This window comes from Pantherophis guttatus, chromosome 2 (genome assembly GCF_059756535.1).
Source record: "Pantherophis guttatus breed Tessera chromosome 2, ASM5975653v1, whole genome shotgun sequence".
NCBI lineage: Eukaryota > Metazoa > Chordata > Lepidosauria > Squamata > Colubridae > Pantherophis > Pantherophis guttatus.
In genome coordinates this window covers 166,950,843-166,972,569 of record NC_142064.1, presented here as the reverse complement: position 1 = coordinate 166,972,569, position 21,727 = coordinate 166,950,843, and the positions used below count along the sequence as shown (strand labels likewise).

The following is a 21,727-nucleotide window of genomic DNA, read 5'->3' as shown; positions in this document are numbered from 1 at the left end:
TTTATTTTTTCTATTCATTTCGGTTTTAGAGGGCAAGAAGGCTGCCAAGAAGAAGGGTTCTTCTTTCCAGACTGTATCTGCACTTTTCAGGGTATGGTATAATGCTATACTTGGATTCCTTTGTGAGGAAGGAAAAAAAATATTAAGCGGTAATAATGCAACAACTCATTTGGGTATTTAAGAAAGATATTGAATTGGACTGAAATTGTTGAATTCCCAACTTAAAATGAGTCTTTGCATGCTTCTGGATAATTCAGATATAAAGAAAGTGTATGGAATATTGTTGGCTGGTAGAACCAAATCAGTGCTGAAACTAAAAATCACAGAAGTATAGTGATGCTTTGCATGCCATTCTGCTTAAACTGTACATCTCTGAGGTGTTAATCCTAGTACTTCTTTAAAGTTCAAACCCAAAGAAGCCATATGCACTTAGGCCATCAATATCCAGTTAGACATATGTAGCCAAGTCCCATTATGGACATTTATATATCAAGAAAATAAGCTATTATTATACTGGAACTGTATTTTGGTTCACTGCAAGCACAAATGAAGTAGCCCAAACATCAAATAATGCTTTAGCTGCATATGTTAGGTCTTTGTGGAGTTTGAATGTTATTGTTTATCTTATTTTTAATCCACCCAATGACTAGAATTCATTTGCATTCAATAGAGCTTTATACCCCTGCTTGTTTGGATACATGATTTTCGTTTACAGGAATACATTGATTTGTTTGGAATTTTATAGAGAAATGTTTCTTTTCTGGATCTATAGGAGAACTTAAACAAACTGATGAGCAATCTGAGGAGTACTCACCCACACTTTGTGCGTTGCATTATTCCCAATGAAACAAAAACACCTGGTAAGGCATTGTTGAGGGTGTGATAGGTATTTTACAATGCTTGTCTTTGTATGTGGTTTGGTCCTGATTCTTTTTTTAATCATCTTTTTGAAAGGTGCTATGGATCATGAGCTTGTGCTGCATCAGCTGAGATGCAATGGTGTCCTGGAAGGCATCCGCATTTGCAGAAAGGGATTTCCCAGTAGGATCGTTTATGCTGATTTCAAACAGAGGTCAGCTTGATCTTCTTATAGGGTTCCTTACATCTCTCTCTATGTGTGTGTTCTCTCTCCACCCTCTCCCTCCTTCCCTCCCTCCCTCCCTCCCTCCCTCCCTCTTTCTTCCTCTTCCTCTCCCCTCTCTCATCTACCTACCTACCTACCTACCTACCTACCTACCTACCTACCTACCTATCAATGCCAATTATCTGCCATAGTAACTCTCTGTGATAGAGTACTTCTATCCTAAATTAACATTCAAAGAGATTCAAGATATTAAAGGATTAGATTAATTGAAAACAGCAATCATATTGATAGGCAGAATAGAACGTTAGGAGGATGATGAAGGGGAGTTTTGCTCACTTCTCCCTTTTCAGGCTTTTATTCCTTTTGACAGCTTTTCTTCCACTGAAAATAACAGGAAGGAAATTGTAAACGTTGTCTTGGTTTAGAGATGAGTGGGCTTTAGGTCCTGCTGAATCAAAATATTACGTCATTTGGCCAATCTGTTCTGTTTATCATTCCATTAGAGAGCAAGAGTGCTGGTAAAGGATGTGCAAGCATGGTATTTTCCTCCAATGACAAATTTATCTCTTTCTACCTTTGAAGGAAAGATCCAGCCTGTCCCATGACACCTTGGAAACCTTCTTACATATCCTTGGCTTGTAACATTAGAGCAATGCATTAAATATAAATGACCTTAGAATTGAACTCTCTTGTTTTTTCAGTGTAATGGTATGGTTTAGAGTTTAAGAGAGTTTTCCATTCTGGACACCCAGACCAATATATATATATATGGCAAACCTTCAACTGTTGAGGCTTTTGTAATCTAGTCTCTTTCTTGTTATAATAAATCTAGTTAAAGAAACTTCTGTTGAGCCTGTTGCTTTTAGGTATAATTGGTTATCAAAAACTTGACAAGCCATATTTATTTACTTCTCACATTTCTAGGCTGCTCAATTCCCAAATGATCTGGGCAGCTTCAGAAACTAAATATACTCACCCCACCAAAAAAATAATAATAATCTCCAGCAGAGTATTCACACAGAAGAGACTACAAAACAATACAATTTACTTCTATTAATCTTTCACTAAAAGGAGACCCACCCAAACCACCTTATCCCATATTGAGAGATTTTATAGCATTTCATATTTATGTTCCATTTTTTTACTGAGGACAAGTAATTGTAAAAAACTATTAGGCACTACACAGGAAGATTTATAGGTGGTGTTTTTTTTCCCTACTAGATACAAAGTTCTGAATGCAAGTGCCATTCCAGAGGGCCAGTTCATTGATAGCAAGAAAGCTTCTGAGAAACTTCTGGGATCCATTGATGTGGACCACACCCAGTATAAATTTGGGCACACCAAGGTATATATAAGTCTTTGTCCTAAATATTGTTTTGTATTTTGTAGTGTTTACATATGACATTCTGTAATGCTTTTTTCCCCCAGGTGTTCTTTAAGGCTGGTCTTTTGGGTCTCCTAGAAGAAATGAGAGATGATAAGTTGGCCCATCTGATAACACGCACCCAAGCTATGTGTCGTGGTTTCTTAGCAAGAACAGAATATCAGAAAATGTTAGCAAGGAGGTGAGAATCCCATAATTATTTAAATCAATTCGGTCAGAAGCCTTTGATTGGTGGATCTGTGTTTATTACATGTGATTTAAGGCACACTTTTTAACTTTGTTGATAGAGAGGCTATCTACACTATTCAGTACAGTGTTCGTTCATTCATGAATGTCAAACATTGGCCATGGATGAAACTGTATTTCAAGATCAAACCTTTGCTAAAGAGTGCTGAAGCAGAAAAAGAAATGGCCAACATGAAGGAAGAGTTTGAGAAAGCAAAGGAGAATCTTGCCAAGGCAGAGGCCAAAGTGAAGGAACTTGAAGAAAAAATGGTGTCTCTGATACAAGAGAAGAATGACTTGCAACTCCAAGTCCAAGCTGTAAGCATATAAAATGATATTAAATATCATTAAATATTGTTCTTTTATTGGCTAGTCCAGCATAGCTTAGTAAGCAATCATTTATAGATTGCAAGGGAAATCTTTGGAAATCTTTGGGATTATTTAGAAAATCACCATATTGCTACATCTATTAAATACCTTATTACATCATAACGTTGTTTCATCATTGAAAATATGTAAAGGTAAATAAAGACCATAAAGGTAAACTATACTTGTTTTTATATTGTATGAACTAATATTATTAATTTATTAAGAAGTCAGTTGGAGTTAGGTGGCATCAAAAATCAAATAAATAAAAAAGTTCTGCATTACATTGATTTTTACCCAATATACAGGAAATATATATATTTTTTGTGTATTGTTCCATAAAATGCTGAGAGCTGATCCAATGTATATTTTTTAGTGAAATGTAACTTTCTCCATTAGAGTAGGAAATTTTGTACTGTATATGTGTGAATATTTTAGGAAACATTTTTTTTTTAAAAAAAAATGATCTATACTTTCCTTTCATAGGAAGCTGATGGCTTGGCAGATGCTGAGGAGAGATGTGACCAGCTAATCAAAACCAAAATCCAACTGGAAGCTAAAATTAAGGAGCTCACTGAGCGAGCTGAAGATGAAGAAGAAATGAATGCTGAATTGACAGCCAAGAAGAGAAAACTGGAGGACGAATGCTCAGAACTGAAGAAAGACATTGATGATCTTGAGCTGACACTGGCCAAGGTTGAAAAGGAGAAGCATGCTACAGAAAATAAGGTACTGGTCAAAAATATACCAAAATTAAATTACTATCCACTATTGTCACTTCAGAATACATAGATTACTATAACTCTGTCTGTTCAACTTTTAAAGGTGAAAAACCTTACTGAAGAGATGGCGGTCTTGGACGAGACCATTGCCAAACTGACCAAGGAGAAGAAAGCCCTGCAAGAGGCCCATCAACAGACCTTGGATGATCTGCAGGCAGAGGAGGACAAAGTGAATACTCTGACCAAAGCAAAAACCAAGCTGGAACAGCAAGTGGATGATGTAAGCATGCTATCATCTCCAGAGAAGAATTGGATTGAGGTGGAGGTATTGCTGTGATGACACAATTACTCTGATCTCTTTGTCTTCAGCTTGAAGGGTCTCTGGAGCAAGAAAAGAAACTTCGCATGGACCTTGAAAGAGCTAAGAGGAAGCTAGAAGGAGATTTGAAACTAGCTCAGGAAAGTATAATGGATTTGGAAAATGATAGGCAGCAGCTGGATGAAAAGCTGAAGAAGTAAGTAATAATGTATATTGTGATAGACCTTAGTGTTACTTGGAATTCTTTAATATTTAATTTGGAGACTAACCCATTATATTTTGTTGTGATAAGGAAAGACTTTGAAATCAATCAACTCCAGAGCAGGATTGAAGATGAGCAGGTCCTGGGCTCCCAGCTTCAGAAGAAGATCAAGGAGCTGCAGGTCTGTCTTGACGTTGTTCCTTCATGAATGGACAATTAAGGTCTCTGCAAGCTGGTTTCAGGAGTCATGGTTACCTCTTTTTTCCTAGGCTCGTATTGAAGAATTGGAAGAAGAGATTGAGGCAGAACGGGCATCTCGCGCCAAAGCAGAGAAACAGCGGGGTGATCTCTCCAGGGAACTTGAAGAGATCAGCGAGCGTCTGGAGGAAGCTGGTGGAGCAACTGTAGCTCAGATTGAGATGAACAAGAAACGTGAGGCAGAATTTCAGAAAATGCGTCGGGACCTTGAAGAGGCCACCTTGCAGCATGAAGCCACAGCTGCTGCTCTCCGCAAGAAGCATGCAGATAGTGCAGCTGAACTTGGGGAACAAATTGATAACCTGCAGCGAGTGAAGCAGAAGCTGGAGAAGGAGAAGAGTGAACTGAAGATGGAGATTGATGATCTTGCAAGCAATATGGAATCTGTCTCTAAAGCTAAGGTATGCTGTAGTACATTAAATAGTAAGTGAAAAGATGCTGGTTTTATACCTAATTATGTTTGTTATATACTGAAGTTAAAATTTTGTTCCTTGCCAATATTTCATGGATACTTCAGAGTTAGAAAAATAAGAATGTTCACAAAAATTAGAATCCAGACTGTAGCATTCAATATTTATAACAAACTACTGGTATGATAAATATTATATTTAGTAAATTACAATTAATTACAATTAATTTCCCTTTCTCTCTCTCTCTCTATATATATATATCTTAAATGTGCAAAATGAATAATTCCCAATTTTTTAATGCTATGCAAGATGTGCCATCTATCCCACTTTATTTCTGGAGGCTGTTCTGTTTCCTTAAACACTTTAGGTATCCTTACTAAATATTGAACATGGTCATATCTAGAAGTGAAGATGAATGCTAGGTCCTGTGGAATCATTTAAAAGATTGCCCTTTTTTCTTTTCCCATGTTGCTTAGGCCAATCTTGAAAAGATGTGCCGCACACTAGAAGATCAGCTAAGCGAATTTAAAACAAAGGACGAAGAGCATATGCGTACCATTAATGACATCAATGCTCAAAGGGCTCGCCTACAAACAGAAGCAGGTAAAATGATGAAATATATTTTGGGGAAATTATTTTTTTCTTTTTGTTCCTAATGTGAAGACTCTTGCAAAAATGGAATTCCGAATTGATTTTTGAAATGAATTGAGCTGAATCCTGAAGCTCCCCCAGCTGAGAAAATGTTAATGTGACTTTTATTCCAAACATGTCATATACTGTATTCTTTGCTTCAGGTGAGCTCTCACGACAAGTGGAAGAAAAAGACACTTTGATCTCCCAGCTCTCTAGAAGCAAGCAAGCTTTTACTCAACAAATTGAGGAACTGAAGCGACAACTTGAGGAAGAGATAAAGGTACATAAGTTGAATTATGCATATCTTTTATTATCTTTAATGCTATCAGAAGTACATATGGAACTTCCTGGGGTGTTTCAGGAGGTTTCCTAAATACCACACTTGCCTTTATTTGTGTATTTATTGAATTTTTATATGTTCCTCTCTCTCTGTCCTCATTTCTTGTGAAATCTTATCCTGGAAGATGGTTCATTATGTTTGATGACCTGGCAATTTGCAGAATCTCTAATATTTGGTTAACTCTACAGGCCAAGAATGCCCTGGCCCATGGCTTGCAGTCTGCTCGACATGACTGTGACCTCCTTCGAGAGCAATATGAAGAGGAGCAGGAAGCCAAGGCTGAACTACAACGTGCCCTGTCCAAGGCAAACAGTGAAGTTGCCACATGGAGGACAAAATATGAGACTGATGCCATTCAGCGGACTGAGGAACTGGAGGAGGCTAAGTATGTTCAATAAACATATTGCAACTTTTTAATAAATTTGTAGTGTGAATAGAGTTTGATGTGTGACTTTTCAGAGAGGGGTGTTTGCTGCAATAAAGATAAAGATAGTTCATTAATAAAAACATTGTTCACCGAACAATATTTTGTTGTATGACTTGGGATAAGATTCTGTATTTAAATTAATTCTGGAGATTTTGCAAACCTATTTATCCTAAATTTTCCTGAAGCTGAAGCAGAATGATTGAAATGAGATCATTCACTAGACAGTTTATTCAGCCAAATCAAATATTTTATCACTATGGAGCATTGGGTTTATGTTTCTTCAGGAAGAAGCTTGCTCAGCGTCTGCAGGAAGCTGAGGAACATGTAGAAGCTGTGAATTCCAAATGTGCTTCCCTGGAGAAGACCAAACAGAGGTTGCTGAATGAAGTGGAGGACCTGATGATTGATGTGGAAAGGTCCAATGCAGCTTGTGCAGCTCTGGATAAGAAGCAGAAGAACTTTGATAAGGTAATTTGAGCTGCCGTTATCATTATCGTTGTTTTAAAAGTGAAATGCACTGCACACAAGTTTTAAGTTTAATTAACTTATTTCTTACTGTTTTTGTTTTTTTAGATTCTGGCAGACTGGAAACAAAAATACGAGGAGACACAGTCTGAACTGGAAGCTTCACAGAAGGAGTCTCGGTCTCTGAGCACAGAGCTCTTCAAGATGAAGAATGCGTATGAGGAATCCTTGGATCACCTGGAAACCCTGAAGCGTGAAAACAAAAACTTGCAACGTAAGCCCATTCTCATATATGCTGTCACTCAAACCTAATAATGGTTTTATAGTAGGAAGTTTCTACTTCACTTCTATCTAGTCCTATTTACTCTGATGAAAGATGGAGAAATTATATTCCTCCAGGTGTTACTGAAAGATAACTTCCCGCACCACCAGCCAAGATAAGCAATGGTGCGGGACGTTGTTCAACATCATCTGGATAATAATACCTTCCTCATGGTTATTTTAGGCTGCTGATACATTCAATCCATCAAATGTGAGGCATTAATATGAACAGTAGAACTTGTATTAGTGTTAAAAGCTGGATAACATTTTGTAACATTTTGTACAGCAAGATTTCTCACTTTTTCATTGTATTTTGTGTCACATAAATAGAGGAGATTTCTGACCTCACGGAGCAAGTTGCTGAGGGTGGAAAAGCTATTCATGAGTTGGAGAAAGTGAAGAAGCAGATTGAGCAAGAGAAAGGAGATCTCCAGAGTGCCCTAGAAGAAGCTGAGGTAATTATATAATTATTTTATAGGATAAATAAAAAACAAACAAAAATGTACTCCAGGCAGTGAACTAAATGATTCCATTGGTAAGATATTCTTACTTAATAAATTTTCAGATGATAGCTCCATAATGGTTGCTTTATTATCTTTTTACTTTTAAGGCCTCTCTTGAACACGAAGAGGGCAAACTCCTACGCATCCAACTTGAGCTCAACCAGGTGAAAGCTGACATTGACAGAAGAATTGCAGAGAAGGATGAAGAAATTGATCAGCTGAAGAGGAATCACCTGAGGGTGGTAGAGTCTATGCAGAGCACATTGGACGCTGAGATTAGGAGCAGGAATGATGCCCTGAGGCTTAAGAAGAAGATGGAGGGAGATCTGAATGAGATGGAGATCCAGCTCAACCATGCCAACCGTCAAGCTGCTGAAACACTAAAGAATCTCAGGAACACACAAGGAGTGCTCAAGGTACATATTTACTTCTATAGTAAAGACACAGTTGATATTTTTATTGTATCACAACTATTTTCAAAGACCAATATTGCAATAACCTGTTTTAGGATACTCAAATACATCTGGATGATGCTTTGAGAAGCCAGGAAGATTTGAAGGAACAAGTGGCCATGATTGAGCGCAGAGCAAACCTCATGCAGGCTGAGATTGAGGAGCTCCGGGCAGCTCTGGAACAGACAGAGAGGGCCAGAAAAGTGGCTGAACAGGAGCTTCTGGATGCCAGTGAAAGGGTGCAGCTCCTCCACACCCAGGTAGATAAGTTTTTCTCTTGAAAATAGCAAAAGTGGAAATATTTTTGTGCTTCCTAACTGCCCAAAAGGCTAGATAGTGTTTGTTCAATACCTAGGAACTTATCCAAAATGAAGAGTTTTAATTCAAAATTTAAAAAGCCAATATATCAGAAAACAATTCCTAAATTTACTCTCGCTTATTTACTCGCTTATTTACTCTCTGGAAACGATATAGTTTTTCTCTCAAATTAGAGTTAAACTCTACTCCTCTTAGTAGTCACCTCTATTCTGCAGCAATCATTCTCAAACCAACAGTTCTAGCAGTCGTTTATTTTCCTTCCATTCCTGGATTGGGTAGAGAATTTCAGTTCTTCAGTATCAATAGTTTATTCTCTCTGTGTGTGTCTGTATGCATACTTGTGGCTTCTGTCTTTTTTGAAAAATGATTGACCACATTATTTTTTAAACAGAACACCAGCCTGATCAACACCAAGAAGAAGCTGGAAACAGATATTGCCCAGATCCAGAGTGAAATGGAGGAAACTGTTCAGGAGGCACGCAATGCTGAAGAAAAGGCCAAGAAAGCCATCACTGACGTGAGTAAAATGAGTTTTTGCTAAAAAGAAAAAAGTTAATCAATTTACACCAGGCATTCTTTACTCTCATCTGTTTGCTTCATTTATTATTAGGCAGCCATGATGGCAGAAGAACTGAAGAAGGAACAAGACACCAGTGCCCATCTTGAAAGGATGAAGAAGAACTTGGACCAGACTGTGAAGGATCTGCAACACCGTCTTGATGAGGCAGAGCAACTAGCCCTGAAAGGAGGGAAAAAACAGATCCAGAAATTGGAGGCTAGGGTATGTATTTTTCACATATGAGCAATTGCATATACTGTAAACTTTTGATTTGCTTTCTCTGTGTGTAGTATTGCCTGAAAATTCAGAGAAATATCAAAGAGCAAAAATATGGTCTGCATATGGTCTGCCCAGCATAAAGTTGCCCTACATATCCCAAGGTTTGCTCCCCACATTTTTTTTCATCACACTGATTCCCCCCCCCCGCTTTTGAATCCTTTTCACTGACTCCTAAAATATTTTTTTTAAATTTCCATTAAGATTATACCACCTTTTTGCCTACTTTGAATCATTATGTATTCTCCTTGCCACAGTCTTTTTATCTCTGTACACATTATAGAATAACTTTCTTTTATCCTATTTTCCCCCCTCTTTCTGCAGATTTTTCATTTGCAGCCTTTTTCATGACATAATTCCAGCCATCCTCTGTCATATTTCCTCTTGGTATCATTCCAAAAACCTCTGTGTCATTCTGTGATTTTTGTATTTTAAGATCTAACCAGCCTGCATGATTTTTCAGGAATTATTGCAAGAAGTTCTGTGATCACCTCCATTTATTCTTTCAATACCCTAGAAAGTCATTTATCTGCCCTAGAGATCTGAATTCATTCGAATGAGTTTGTTTCTCTTTCATGTTCTTCTTTTCTGGTTTAAGGAAGTCTGGTTTACTGTTCCCTTTTTCCCACAGTGGCATAATGGTGATCATCCATTTCCCTTTTTCTCACAACAGATCGATCACTCTTTGGGTTTCCTTTTGGCTTCTAATGTACACAAATAACTTTTTATGTGTGTGTTTTTTTTTTAAATATTTCTTGCTGGCCAGTCTTCACTCCTGCTGAGCTTCAGCCTTTCTGCCACAGTTTCTTAAGACTATTTATGTTCTTTGGGGATTTAGCATTCCATTTTCCTGTACATATCCCTTTTCTTTCTGGGTGTTTTCTGAGCTGGGCTGTTTAGTTATAGACATTTCATTATTGAACGAGGTAACCTCATCAGTATGAGCAAATGTGAGGTTTCTGTATTTTCACCGTGTTATAATTCTTTGTATGTTATCTATGTTAGATCCATGCTATTTTTTTTTCTTTCTTATGTAGATTATTGTGATTGTACCTTCTGGACACTTCTCTCCTTCAGGATTTCAGACCAATGGGTCCAAATTGTTTTCCTTTGGAAATCAATCCTAATTCCTGAATTTATGTAGAAATATATATGTTTCTTTATACACAGTGCAATGCTTCCACCCTTTCTGCTGAGTTTTTTTCCTTTGAAATACCTGTAGTGTTTCAGAGCTATATCCTAATTAGAACTACTATCCTATTGTTTTAATACTACAGTATCATATTTTTCTTACTTAGGATACTGCCCTGTTTATTTTCAATATTCTGTCTGTTGGAATAGAAACCTCTGACATTTGGCATGACACCCTCTAGCTTTCTGGTGCTATTCCTTGGGACACTCTGTATCTCTACTTTCTTGGCTCAGTTCTTGGCTGCCTTTTTGAGTCTGGGCATTTGCCACCCCCTTCATTTTATTACAGTTTAACACACTCGTGATAAGACAGAGAAGGCAAAGAGTTTCTCCCATATTTTGTAAGATATAATCTTATAATATCTATTCCTACAAGATAAGATCTATTCTTACAAGAGTCTCTTCCCAGGAATTGGCCATTGTCACATAGTTCAAAGCCTTCTTAATAACACCATAGATGTAGATTGTGTTTGATTTCCAAGACCCCACTTTTTCTTCTTGTACCAGAATGCTCAACCAGAACTATTGATGAAAAAGCTACTTGTGCTCCCAGTTCCCTTATCTTCTTGCCCAAGGAACTTGCATTCATCAACTGCACTCCACTTTATTCATATCCTTCTCCTTTCTATTAGTGTCTATTTTTCTTTCTTCCCTTTGTAAATTCATGCTTTTCACCATTTATACCTTCTACCTTCTAAACTTCATTTGTCAATATACCATGGTGTCACTAGATGGAACATCAATATTGATTGATACCATCCACCATGGCTGTACACACTTAAGGCTTTTCTATAACATGTTTTCATAATATAAAACAGGGTTATCTGCCTCATTTGTACCCATGACACATGCAGCATTGCCTGTGATGTTAAAATGCCATTCAGTTTCAAAATATTTTTGCAAAGAATGCACAAATGCAACCAAGGCCCAGTTTATCCTAAACCTGCACACATTATTTTAGGTAAACTAAGATCTCTAAATATGGAAACTCTCTTAAAAGCCAAAAAACTTTCCCACGTGCCACACTCTTTGAATGCTGTGATGGATGCTGCCAAGAAAGTAATGAAAAGAGGAATGGAGCAAATCATATAAAACAAAGTTGGGCAAAGATAATTAGAAAGGGAAGCATTCGTTTATATACTTATGTGTAATTAATCCTTATAGACAAGTTTCCACATGCATTTTCATAATTTAGTGGGCATCTCTACTGCTAGAATTACATGTTTTAATTTTCTTTTTAATATCAGGTTCGTGAACTGGAGTCTGAGTTTGAGAATGAGCAGAAACGCAGTGCAGAGGCTATCAAAGGTGTACGGAAATATGAGAGAAGGGTAAAGGAACTAACTTATCAGGTGAGAATGGAAGCTGTCATTTATTTCAAACACTTTTAGGAAAAATAAATAAAGGTGTAAATAATTTGCATATTTACTCTTTCCATTCTTTATTTCCTTTAAAAAAAAAAATAGTCTGAAGAAGACCGGAAGAATGTTTTGAGGCTCCAGGATCTGGTAGATAAACTACAGCTTAAAGTGAAAGCATACAAGAGACAAGCTGAAGAGTCGGTAAGTACACAGGATGACCTAGTCCAAAATCTCTCCCTGCACAATTAAAATGCACTATGTGTGGCACATAAAATAATGAAGGTTAGTTTTGAAAAGGTCACATTTTATATTGCTTGTGAATATAAAATTGTGTTTATATGCGAGCTTGTAAAGTGTCAGCCTATTCTTATGCACTTTGGATGAATGAAGACCCTCATGGAATTAATGTTCATTTTTTTAATCTCATGAGATTCTTCGTACAGGTATAGTTTGTATAGAAGTAAACTTCGTATAGTTTGAGATTTCAGATTAATTTTAGGCCCTTAAAAAGATTCTTCAGAAGCATTCATAAGAATTATTATGTTGGTGTGGTTTTTTTTTTTTTTAACTATTACTGGGAATTAAATTTGAATAATGGTATGCTTTGCTAGGAGGAACAATCCAACACGAACCTTTCCAAGTTCCGCAAGATTCAGCATGAGCTGGAAGAAGCTGAGGAACGGGCTGACATTGCTGAGTCCCAGGTGAACAAACTCAGGGTGAAGAGCCGAGAAGTCCATAAGAAGGTGGTTATAAGTGAAGAATAAACTCACCTGGAAATGGCAAAGTGACCCAAGAGAAGCGCAAAATGTGAAGCTCTTTGTCACTCCCTGTAATTACTGTTTATCTTTCCTTAATATCTAGAAAATAAAGATGGTAGAGAACTTTGCATATTAAAAACAGTTGTGGCTTTTCTTTCATTCTACTTAATGCTAGAAACTGCAGATGATTTATGCACTTCTATTTTTCTAACTGGTCAGATGCACATATTTAAATGAGTTTTATTAATATCTAATTATTATTTCTATACAGAAATATATTATCTATATAATGCCCATAATGTAATTTCCATAAGAATTATAAAAATTTCCATAAAATTGGATTTCCCTTGGTAATAGAATTCCCTTGGTAGTAGAATTAAATGGGTTGCAGAATATAGAGACTTTAGCTGACCTCAGAAAAGTTGCAAAGGATGGGAGCTTATTTGGAGCATAGAGTACCAAAAAGGTAGACCAGGAGGTTAAAAAAAAGGAAAACTATAGAAGTAGCAGTGGCAAATCACTGCTATCTTGTTATCAAGAAAACTACATGGAAGCATTGATGTAGTTATTAAAAACTGAACTTGATTTAGGGCAGTGGTGAGTTTCAAATTTTCTTACTACCAGTTCTGTAGGTGTGGTTTGGTGGGCATGGCATGGCTTGGTGGGTGTGGCTTGGTGGACGTGGCAGGGGAAGGATACTGTAAAATCTCCATTCCCTCCCCAATCCAGGGGAAGGATACTGCAAAATCCCCATTTCCTCCCGATCAGCTGGGACTTGGGAGGCAGAGAATAGATGGGGTGGGGGACAGTCAGAATTTTTACTACCGATTCTCCGAACTACTCAAAATTTCTGCTACCGGTTCTCCAGAACTGATCAGAACCTGCTGAAACCCACCTCTGATTTAGGGTAGCCTTGGTTTATTAACTTTCAATTTTGCAATATGAGGTTCCCAGATTTTAATGGAAAGGCAGTTTATATTTTTTTTAATATAATGGGTAAAATATTATTAGTTTAATAAAATGGGTAAAATATTATTAGTTTAAATACGCATAAACAGAACATATTTTTTAGTTTACCCATTAAATCCAATAAAAGAAGTAAGGATGCTTCCATATAAGATTTTCATTTACTCAGCCACATTTCTTAGAATTGTATGAAGTATCCAGGTAATCTAAGTTTTCATTTTTCCTTTTGTTTTTGCACTATAGAAAATGTAATATATTTCTTCTTCATATACAGTGTACAGCCATCATATATCCCTAACCAAATAGTTTTGGTTTTAGGTACTATTCTGGTACATAGTCATACATCTGTTTTAAAGGAATCAGCTAAATGATAAAAGTACTATTAAATATACATAGCATGGAAATAACACAGAGACTGATTAGGAATTAAAATGAAAATAACATAGGGAATAAGAATAAATTTCATATTCATTATGGGGAATATTATAAGTGAATAAACTAAGCTTTGTTATACAAATAGTATTGGTTTTTTTCCAGACTAATGATTAGATCTTGGAGAACTGAAATTTGAATAGGGGTTTAATAGACATCCGAACAGAAGGTAGAGCATGCTGCCTGCTGTTACAAAACTATATATAGTTCTAATAAGAAAAGACATTTTAGCAGTTGGGAAAACAATTTGTATATTGGACTGTACTACTAAAATATTCAACTCACACAAAAGAGGGCAGAAAAATACACAATTGTGAACTCATATATGGAATCAGTTTGGGGAAGTGCGATTTTGGTGTCAGTCTTACACCATCTGTAATTCTGTAAATCAGAGGTCTCCAAACTTGGTAACTTTAAGACTTGTGGACTTCAACTCCCAAAATTCTTCAGTCAGTCATGCTGGCTGGGGAATTCTGGGAATTAAAGTCCACAAATCTCAAAGTTACCAAGTTTGGAGATCTCTGCTGTAAGTAAGTGATATTACTTTAGCCTGAATCTTTGGCATTGTTATCTAGTACTTAATCTTTAAGTAAGCCCCTAAAATTTGAATAAAAATTAGCTAAGCACAAATGAAACTGACATTAACTGCATGTAGGCTTGAAAAATGTGCAATTAGTTGCACATAGAATTTTGACAAAATTCTATGAGTTTTTAATTTCTGAGGAATGAACAATAACCAATTAACCAGAAAATGAAAAAGTGCTCTAAAGCTCTAACCAATCATTTCTTCTGCTTGTGAAGCAGATCAGTGCTAAATAATGTATAACTTTATATTCGGTTGTGCTAAGGATCAAGGAAGAGGAAGATGAAATTCTTGCATTTGATGGCCAACACATCTCTTAGAGAATCAATAGTGGGTTAAACAATAACCCACTACACGTCCAGGCTCCAAACCAAAAACAACACATGGAGATTTTTCCAAGTGGAGTTATTTTATTATTTCACAGCTGTAGACAAAATCTTGCCAAACTGAGCACTCTAAAAATCCACATCTACCATATATTCTACCATACTCCAGGAATTACTAGGGAGGGTCTGTCTTCACCCTCTTTCTTTAACATATAACATTTGGACCGAGTTGCCTTTTATTCCTCTGGAATGTGCCCCCTCCCTCCTGGGAATCCGCCGCCTTACTACATTCCATTACCTAAACAAATGGAAAGGAAGGAATATTGCAAGCAGCCCCCATTCCAGTGGTGGGATTCAGCCAGTTCGCACCACTTCGGGAGAACCAGTTGTTAACTTTCTCAGCAGTTTGGTGAACTGGTTGTTGGAAGAAATCATTAGGGCAGAGAACCGGTTGTTAAATTATTTGAATCCCACCACTGCCTCATTCCTACAGTAACATTGCAACACTGAGGGAGAATGAACAAGCAATGTCTAGGTAAAGGCGGGGAGAACATAGAAAAGGAATGGCATAGATCCTGGAAGAAGAACAATGAAGCAAATTAACCTGATGCGGAGCTTCCCAAAATTGCACCCAAGAAAGGACACGTTAAAGGGAAGTTTGAGTTTGCCACTCAGGACTTGGCAAACCACATCGACTCCTTCTTGCAGCGTACGAGAGCCTCAAGCTCCTTATACTCTTTTATTTTTCCATCATCATCATATCTCTTTCTCAATAACCTTTGGCTTGCTATTGCCAGCCTCTTCTCTTGCACGCTCTTACAGAACACATGCTCCTTATAACTCAAATTCTGAGCATGGTCCAAAGGGTGTGTGAATACTGTCTTGGTAATCATAGAAGGCATGCCAAGAGCCCCAAGTCTCCTATTCCTTACTCGTCATCATGACTATTTATCAGATGTTGTCTGAAAATAGTAGACAGGTTTTCCTATTCCAGCAAAAATAATTTATTGCACAGTAGGTTTTTGGACATACCACAATCAGATTGGAAGAAAATATTTTACAATTATAGTATCTGTGTTCCTCTGGCAGTAGCACAGAAGCCAGTTATCTTTTCCTTTCTGCAAAGGTATCAATGAAAATGGCTTCAGGAAAAAAAAAAGTCACTTAAATGTTATTGAAGCTATTTAAATGTGACCAAAAGTCATTTAAATCACTTTTTAAAAACTGATTTCTCAGTGAGGGGTGGTCAGTAGCACTTTTAGGTTAAGATGCTTTTATTGAAAATGTTATAAGTTAATGACTTCCATCAAATATATTTAGAAATGATACAGGCACTTGCAGGAATGCAGTGGCTCAACTCTAAATATATCCAGGGATAATATGAGTAAGAATTATGTTTGCAGTCAACTTTGCCAAAACAATACTTGGCCAGAAATATTTGACCTGCAGCAGAGGAGGTGCTAGGGCTGAGCGGATATTATAAAAGAGTTTCTGGGACCTGCCTTATCTTTGATCTGCCTGAGCTTTGCCTACAGCTTCAAGGTAAGTCATGTGAAGAATGAACTTGGAGTTGGAGGGAAGAATCACAGGTAGGCCTGGGATTCTACACATCCCAGGGCCATCTTGCCACCTCTGGAACTAACTTCTCTGGGGACATTCAAAACTATTCTTGAATATGTCTGTACATTTCCATTCTTTATATCAACATATTCTTGGAACTTTGGAAATCTTGGATTACAAAGAGAATCATCATCATCATCATCATTTTCCCCCCTAAATTGTTTGCGTAGTTCTGGTCAGCCTCAAGGCTGCCTGTAACTTCTTGCAGAAGGTGAGGTAAGGCATAACAGTGCTAGTTCCCATAATATAGATAGCATTACAATGCTCCTAATGTAGATAATATTATGATCCCCGTAATATAGATAAAACTGCATTTGAAAATGTGATCAACGTGTAACATCTAACATGCAGTAAAGATAAACAAATAATTTAAAAATAGAGATTTTATTTATTTATTTATTTTCATTTATTAAAATTGTTTGCCGCCCATCTCACTACAAGAGCCTAGGAAGAATGAAAAGAATGTAAGCAAAACATTTTAAAAGTAAAAAAAAAAAAAATGTAAGCAGTAAATATAAATGGATCCCCAAATCCATTCAGAATTTTTTTTTTTAAAAAAAAAATTTAAATGTAAAATTACGATACTTAAAAACCAATTGAACACTGGATTTTATTTCAGAACTTAAATCAGCAAGGCACTTGGGCTGGATCTCTGTGACCCCCTAATGGAGATGTTTCATTTTGTTGGCCATGAAGATTATGGTTTCCTAGTTACAATTTTTTGGAAGATGCTTTACTTTCAGACACAGCAGGATGCATCACAAAGCAGGCTTCTGTACTGTCCCTTTCAAATTTCTGATAAGAGACTGGAATATTTCTAATGCCAAGGATAAAGTGGGCAGTATTTAATTTCATAGACACCAAATGCTCACAAACTTCTCTTTTTCAAAACAGTAGAGTAAAAATATAATGGCATATGCCTACTTCTAAAGAAAAACAGCCTGGAGGCAGGAGATAGGAGTAGTTTCTGTTGCTGATTAAATTCACAGTTCCTTCGTTAGAATACTCATCCCTTGTTGAAATATATAATAATTATAATATACATTATAAAAAAAGTAATTAAATATTTTATATGTTATGATCATATTTTATAGTTGTTCCGTGTACATAAATCACATTTTTTCACACACATATATACTCAACTTCCTTTTCTGCTTCATTCTTTTATTTTATGTGCTGAGTTCTCAGCAGAGTCCTGCTTTATTACCTATACTTAATCAAAGTAATCGATTACAGATTACAGTAGGGAAATAGGACACAGTTCTGCTGTATGCTGAATTATTTTTCTTTCAGAGGATAGATAGCTTTCTCTCCTCCCCCCTTTTTTCTCCTCTGCCCCACCCCCTCCCCTTTTGCCCTTCCCCCTCTCTATATATCTAGTCTGAGCTCCTACTCTTCTCCTTTTGTCTATTCATCCATAGTTTATATTTTTTAAAAATTTTTCTTGAGTAAAAAGTTGAAGATAATAATAATGATGGTAGAAGGACTTAGACCACCTGCTGATTTACTAACATCTACAAGTTTCTAATGGACCTGAAGTGGCACATCTTATACTTTTTGGTCAATTTCTCTTCTTCCAGAAAAGAAAGCATAGGTTTCTTCTAGCAGGAAATGTTGTTTCCATCAAAGGAAGGCAATCTAGAAGGGTCTTGTAATCATAAGCAGTTATTTATTTATTTTATTTATTTAGTTTGTCAAGCATGTATGAGAAAACAAATATAAGTATGAACATGACATATAAACATATAAGTATAAACAGGTATAAGTATATACATAATAAATGAGTACGAATAAATGGGAATAGTAGGAGAGGGATGGTAGGCACGCTGGTGTGCTTATGCATGCCCCCTTACAGACCTCTTAGGAATAGAGTGAGGTCCATGGTAGACAGTTTAAGGTTAAAGTTTTGGGGGTTTGAGGATGTAACAACAGAGTCAGGTAGAGCATTCCAGGCGTTGACCACTCTGTTGCTGAAGTCGTATTTTCTGCAATCGAGTTTGGAGCGATTTACTTTGAGTTTGTATCTATTGTGTGCCCGTGTATTATTGCAGTTGAAGCTGAAGTAGTTATTGACAGGTAGGACATTGTAGCAGACAATTTTGTGTACTAAGCTTAGGTCAGACCATAGGCAGTATAGTTCTAGGTTGTCCAGGTCCAAAATTTCAAGCCTGCTGGCATAAGGTACTTAATAAGTACATTGTTAATTAATACCTTATTGATTAATTAATACCTTATTAATTAATACCTTATTAATATGCTACATAAGGTTGCTAAGTCCACAAGGCAGAAAGTTGCAATAGGGACAAAAACTAATAATTTAGCCTTTTAGAAAAGCTTGTCTTGTACCTATAACCTGATAGACCATCTTTCCTCTGTGTAGTTTTCTCTGCTGCGGTGTGCCCTGTAAACTGCAGCCATGTCGTCAGACGCTGAAATGGCAGTTTTCGGGGAAGCTGCCTCTTATCTCCGGAAGTCAGAAAAGGAGAGAATTGAATCCCAGAACAAGCCCTTTGACGCCAAGACCTCCGTTTATTGTGTGAATCCTAAGGAAGCCTATGTGAAAGGCGTTGTACAAAGTAGAGAAGGAGGGAAAGTCACAGTCAAGACTGAAAAAGGAGAAGTGAGTAAAGGACAAGAAACTTATTGTCAAAAGTTAGCCTTTATTAGATCAGGTCAACTTATCGATGCCTTTTCTTTCCTAGAGTGTGACTGTAAAGGATGACCAAGTCTTTCCTATGAACCCTCCCAAATATGACAAAATTGAGGACATGGCCATGATGACCCACCTCAATGAACCTGCTGTCCTGTATAACCTCAAAGAGCGTTATGCAGCCTGGATGATCTACGTGAGTGAAGCCATGGTTTTTGTTTGCTGCTTTCTGCTAGTGCAATACTGTGGACTCAAATAATGCATGTGCTATCTCTTAAAGCCAGCAAGGATCATGAAAAATCTGAACAAATACCCAATAGAAATTTTAATGATAATAGAGTCAACTGATTACTTCATGTTTTTACATGGTGTCTAGAAATGAACATGTTTAGAATAACTATCATATATTAAGAGAAGGATGAACTGATCCAAACAAAGTTCATAAAGAACAGTGTCCAATTTTTCTTAGCATCAGCCAACAAAAAGCCTGTTGAAATACCACTCAGACTACAAATTTGCATTGTCCAAATAATCTATAAATCAGTTTGGTGATCACATACTGTATTTCTGCACAAAATTAACATTCATATAGACAAAAGGTGGGCTATATTATGCACATAAATAATGTGGGAGGCCTCTGGGCATAACCTCTGCACTTCTTATAGACTGATAATAGCAGTTTCTGCACAACAGAACGTGCTGTGTGCCCATTTTTTTTAAAAAAACTGAACCTTTAGAAAGTATAGAACATATGATACTGCTCCTTTCATGCTACACAGTAAAATTTATCATTTATTATTATTTCTTTATTTATTTTCCTTTCCAACTCTTTTTTCCCTTCCATATAATTATTTTATGTATAAGTCAGTTCCTTAGGATTTAAGGAAAATAACAAATATAACAAGCAAATAGATGGTGATATTTTGTGTTGTACTTTTGCAGACCTACTCAGGTCTCTTCTGTGTCACTGTCAATCCCTACAAGTGGTTGCCAGTGTACAACCCAGAAGTGGTGTCAGCTTACAGAGGCAAAAAGCGTCAAGAAGCCCCTCCCCACATCTTCTCCATCTCTGACAATGCATATCAGTCCATGTTAACTGGTGAGTAGATGAATGTTTCTGGGGGAAAAAATAATAAGGTAGGGAAAACAGGAAGAACATGGCTTTTGGAATTCCTTTCAGACTCTTAAGAATAGATGCTCCCCCTGAAGAGCATCCAGAAGCTTCAGTTGGTGCAAAATGCAGTGGCTTGCATGGTTTTGTGAAGCCCTCGATGTACATGTTTCACCTCTCCTCCAGGAACTGCATTGGTTGCCAATTTGCTTCCAGGTGCAATTCAAGGGACTTGGTGGTCACCTTTAAAACCCTTCATGGCTTGGGACCAGGTTATCTGAGAGACCATCTCTTTCTGGTCAAATCTACCTGACCCACTAGAGTGGGAAGGCAAGGAATGATGCGGATCCCATCCTCTAGGGAGATAATTTTGCGGGACTCAGAAAAAGGGCCTTCTCCGTGGTGGCTCCTTCTCTCTGGAACATCATTCCTCCAGAGATTAGATTGGCCCCCACTCTAAAACTCTTCCGGAAGACATGGTTCTGCCAGTGGGCCTGGGGAACCCAGAGTGAGATGGAGCCCATTAAATGGTGTGTATAAATATTTATTGTCACTGGGATGGGGGTGGGGGGCTATTATTTTATTATTTTTTATTATTTTATCATTTTATTTTATTATTTTTATATGATGTTTTTATATTCATAAAAACTTTGAGTCGCCATGTGCGAGTAGGTGGCAATATAAATTTTCTAAAATAAATAAATATTTATTATGATCAATGACAAAAAATTCCACAAAAAATGACAAAATAAATACTACAGACAAAAAACAAATAGCAAATAGAGCAATCAAATCAACTATAATGCCTATTACGGTTGTTAAGTCATGATGGTCATAAAATAAATCATAAGTGACCAGGTCTGCTTTTACAACCATTTTTGCAACAATCATTAAGCAAATACAGAGTCATTAAGCAAACATCTTGATCATAAAGGGAACGCCATGGCTGTTAAGCAAATCCGCTGTTTGCTATGGGGCATTTCTGCTGAAAATTGGAAATAAATGCTTTTTTCAGTAAAAATGATGTAAATTGCGGTCACATGACTGTGGGATGCTGCAAAAGGCCATAAATGAGGACCTGTTGCCAAGCTCCTGAAATGCAATCAGGTGACCACAGGAGGGGAGGGGCGGCTGTTGGAAGTTTGGAACTGGATTGTAAGTATCTTTGGGGGGGGGGTGTCCATTGTAACTTTGAATCAGGGGTGCGTTCTACTTACCTTTATTACCGATTCACATTGTGCCTGCGCGCGCGTTCTTCTGCGCATGTGCAGAAGATCTACTTTAATGACATCTGGGTCAGTGGGCAGAGCCTCCCACTGGTTTTACTACCAGTTCTTGCAAACCGGTCCAAACCGGGGGCAACCCACCACTGCTTTGAAAGGTCATTAAGCAAGTGTTCATAAATTGAGGACTACCTATAGGCAATAAAACATAATATTGCCACATTCGAAGAAACAGAATG

At 37.1% G+C, this 21,727-nt stretch overlaps 1 protein-coding gene across 1 annotated transcript in view; it reads left to right on the top strand.

Annotated features, from left to right (window-relative positions):
* Positions 1–21,727, top strand: part of LOC117676608 (uncharacterized) — a 60,791-nt gene that overhangs the window by 10,656 nt on the left and 28,408 nt on the right. The window contains exons 16-42 of the mRNA XM_087885161.1: positions 30–91; positions 773–860; positions 955–1,072; positions 2,306–2,429; positions 2,513–2,649; positions 2,756–3,011; positions 3,546–3,788; positions 3,885–4,061; positions 4,151–4,296; positions 4,393–4,483; positions 4,572–4,961; positions 5,447–5,573; positions 5,765–5,883; positions 6,132–6,328; positions 6,655–6,838; positions 6,944–7,109; positions 7,487–7,611; positions 7,767–8,075; positions 8,168–8,371; positions 8,821–8,946; positions 9,040–9,210; positions 11,703–11,807; positions 11,922–12,017; positions 12,428–12,580; positions 18,912–19,124; positions 19,207–19,350; positions 20,097–20,253. Coding sequence (XP_087741287.1) covers positions 30–91; positions 773–860; positions 955–1,072; positions 2,306–2,429; positions 2,513–2,649; positions 2,756–3,011; positions 3,546–3,788; positions 3,885–4,061; positions 4,151–4,296; positions 4,393–4,483; positions 4,572–4,961; positions 5,447–5,573; positions 5,765–5,883; positions 6,132–6,328; positions 6,655–6,838; positions 6,944–7,109; positions 7,487–7,611; positions 7,767–8,075; positions 8,168–8,371; positions 8,821–8,946; positions 9,040–9,210; positions 11,703–11,807; positions 11,922–12,017; positions 12,428–12,580; positions 18,912–19,124; positions 19,207–19,350; positions 20,097–20,253 — 4,428 coding nt within the window. The remainder of the gene's footprint in view (positions 1–29; positions 92–772; positions 861–954; positions 1,073–2,305; positions 2,430–2,512; positions 2,650–2,755; positions 3,012–3,545; positions 3,789–3,884; positions 4,062–4,150; positions 4,297–4,392; positions 4,484–4,571; positions 4,962–5,446; positions 5,574–5,764; positions 5,884–6,131; positions 6,329–6,654; positions 6,839–6,943; positions 7,110–7,486; positions 7,612–7,766; positions 8,076–8,167; positions 8,372–8,820; positions 8,947–9,039; positions 9,211–11,702; positions 11,808–11,921; positions 12,018–12,427; positions 12,581–18,911; positions 19,125–19,206; positions 19,351–20,096; positions 20,254–21,727) is intronic.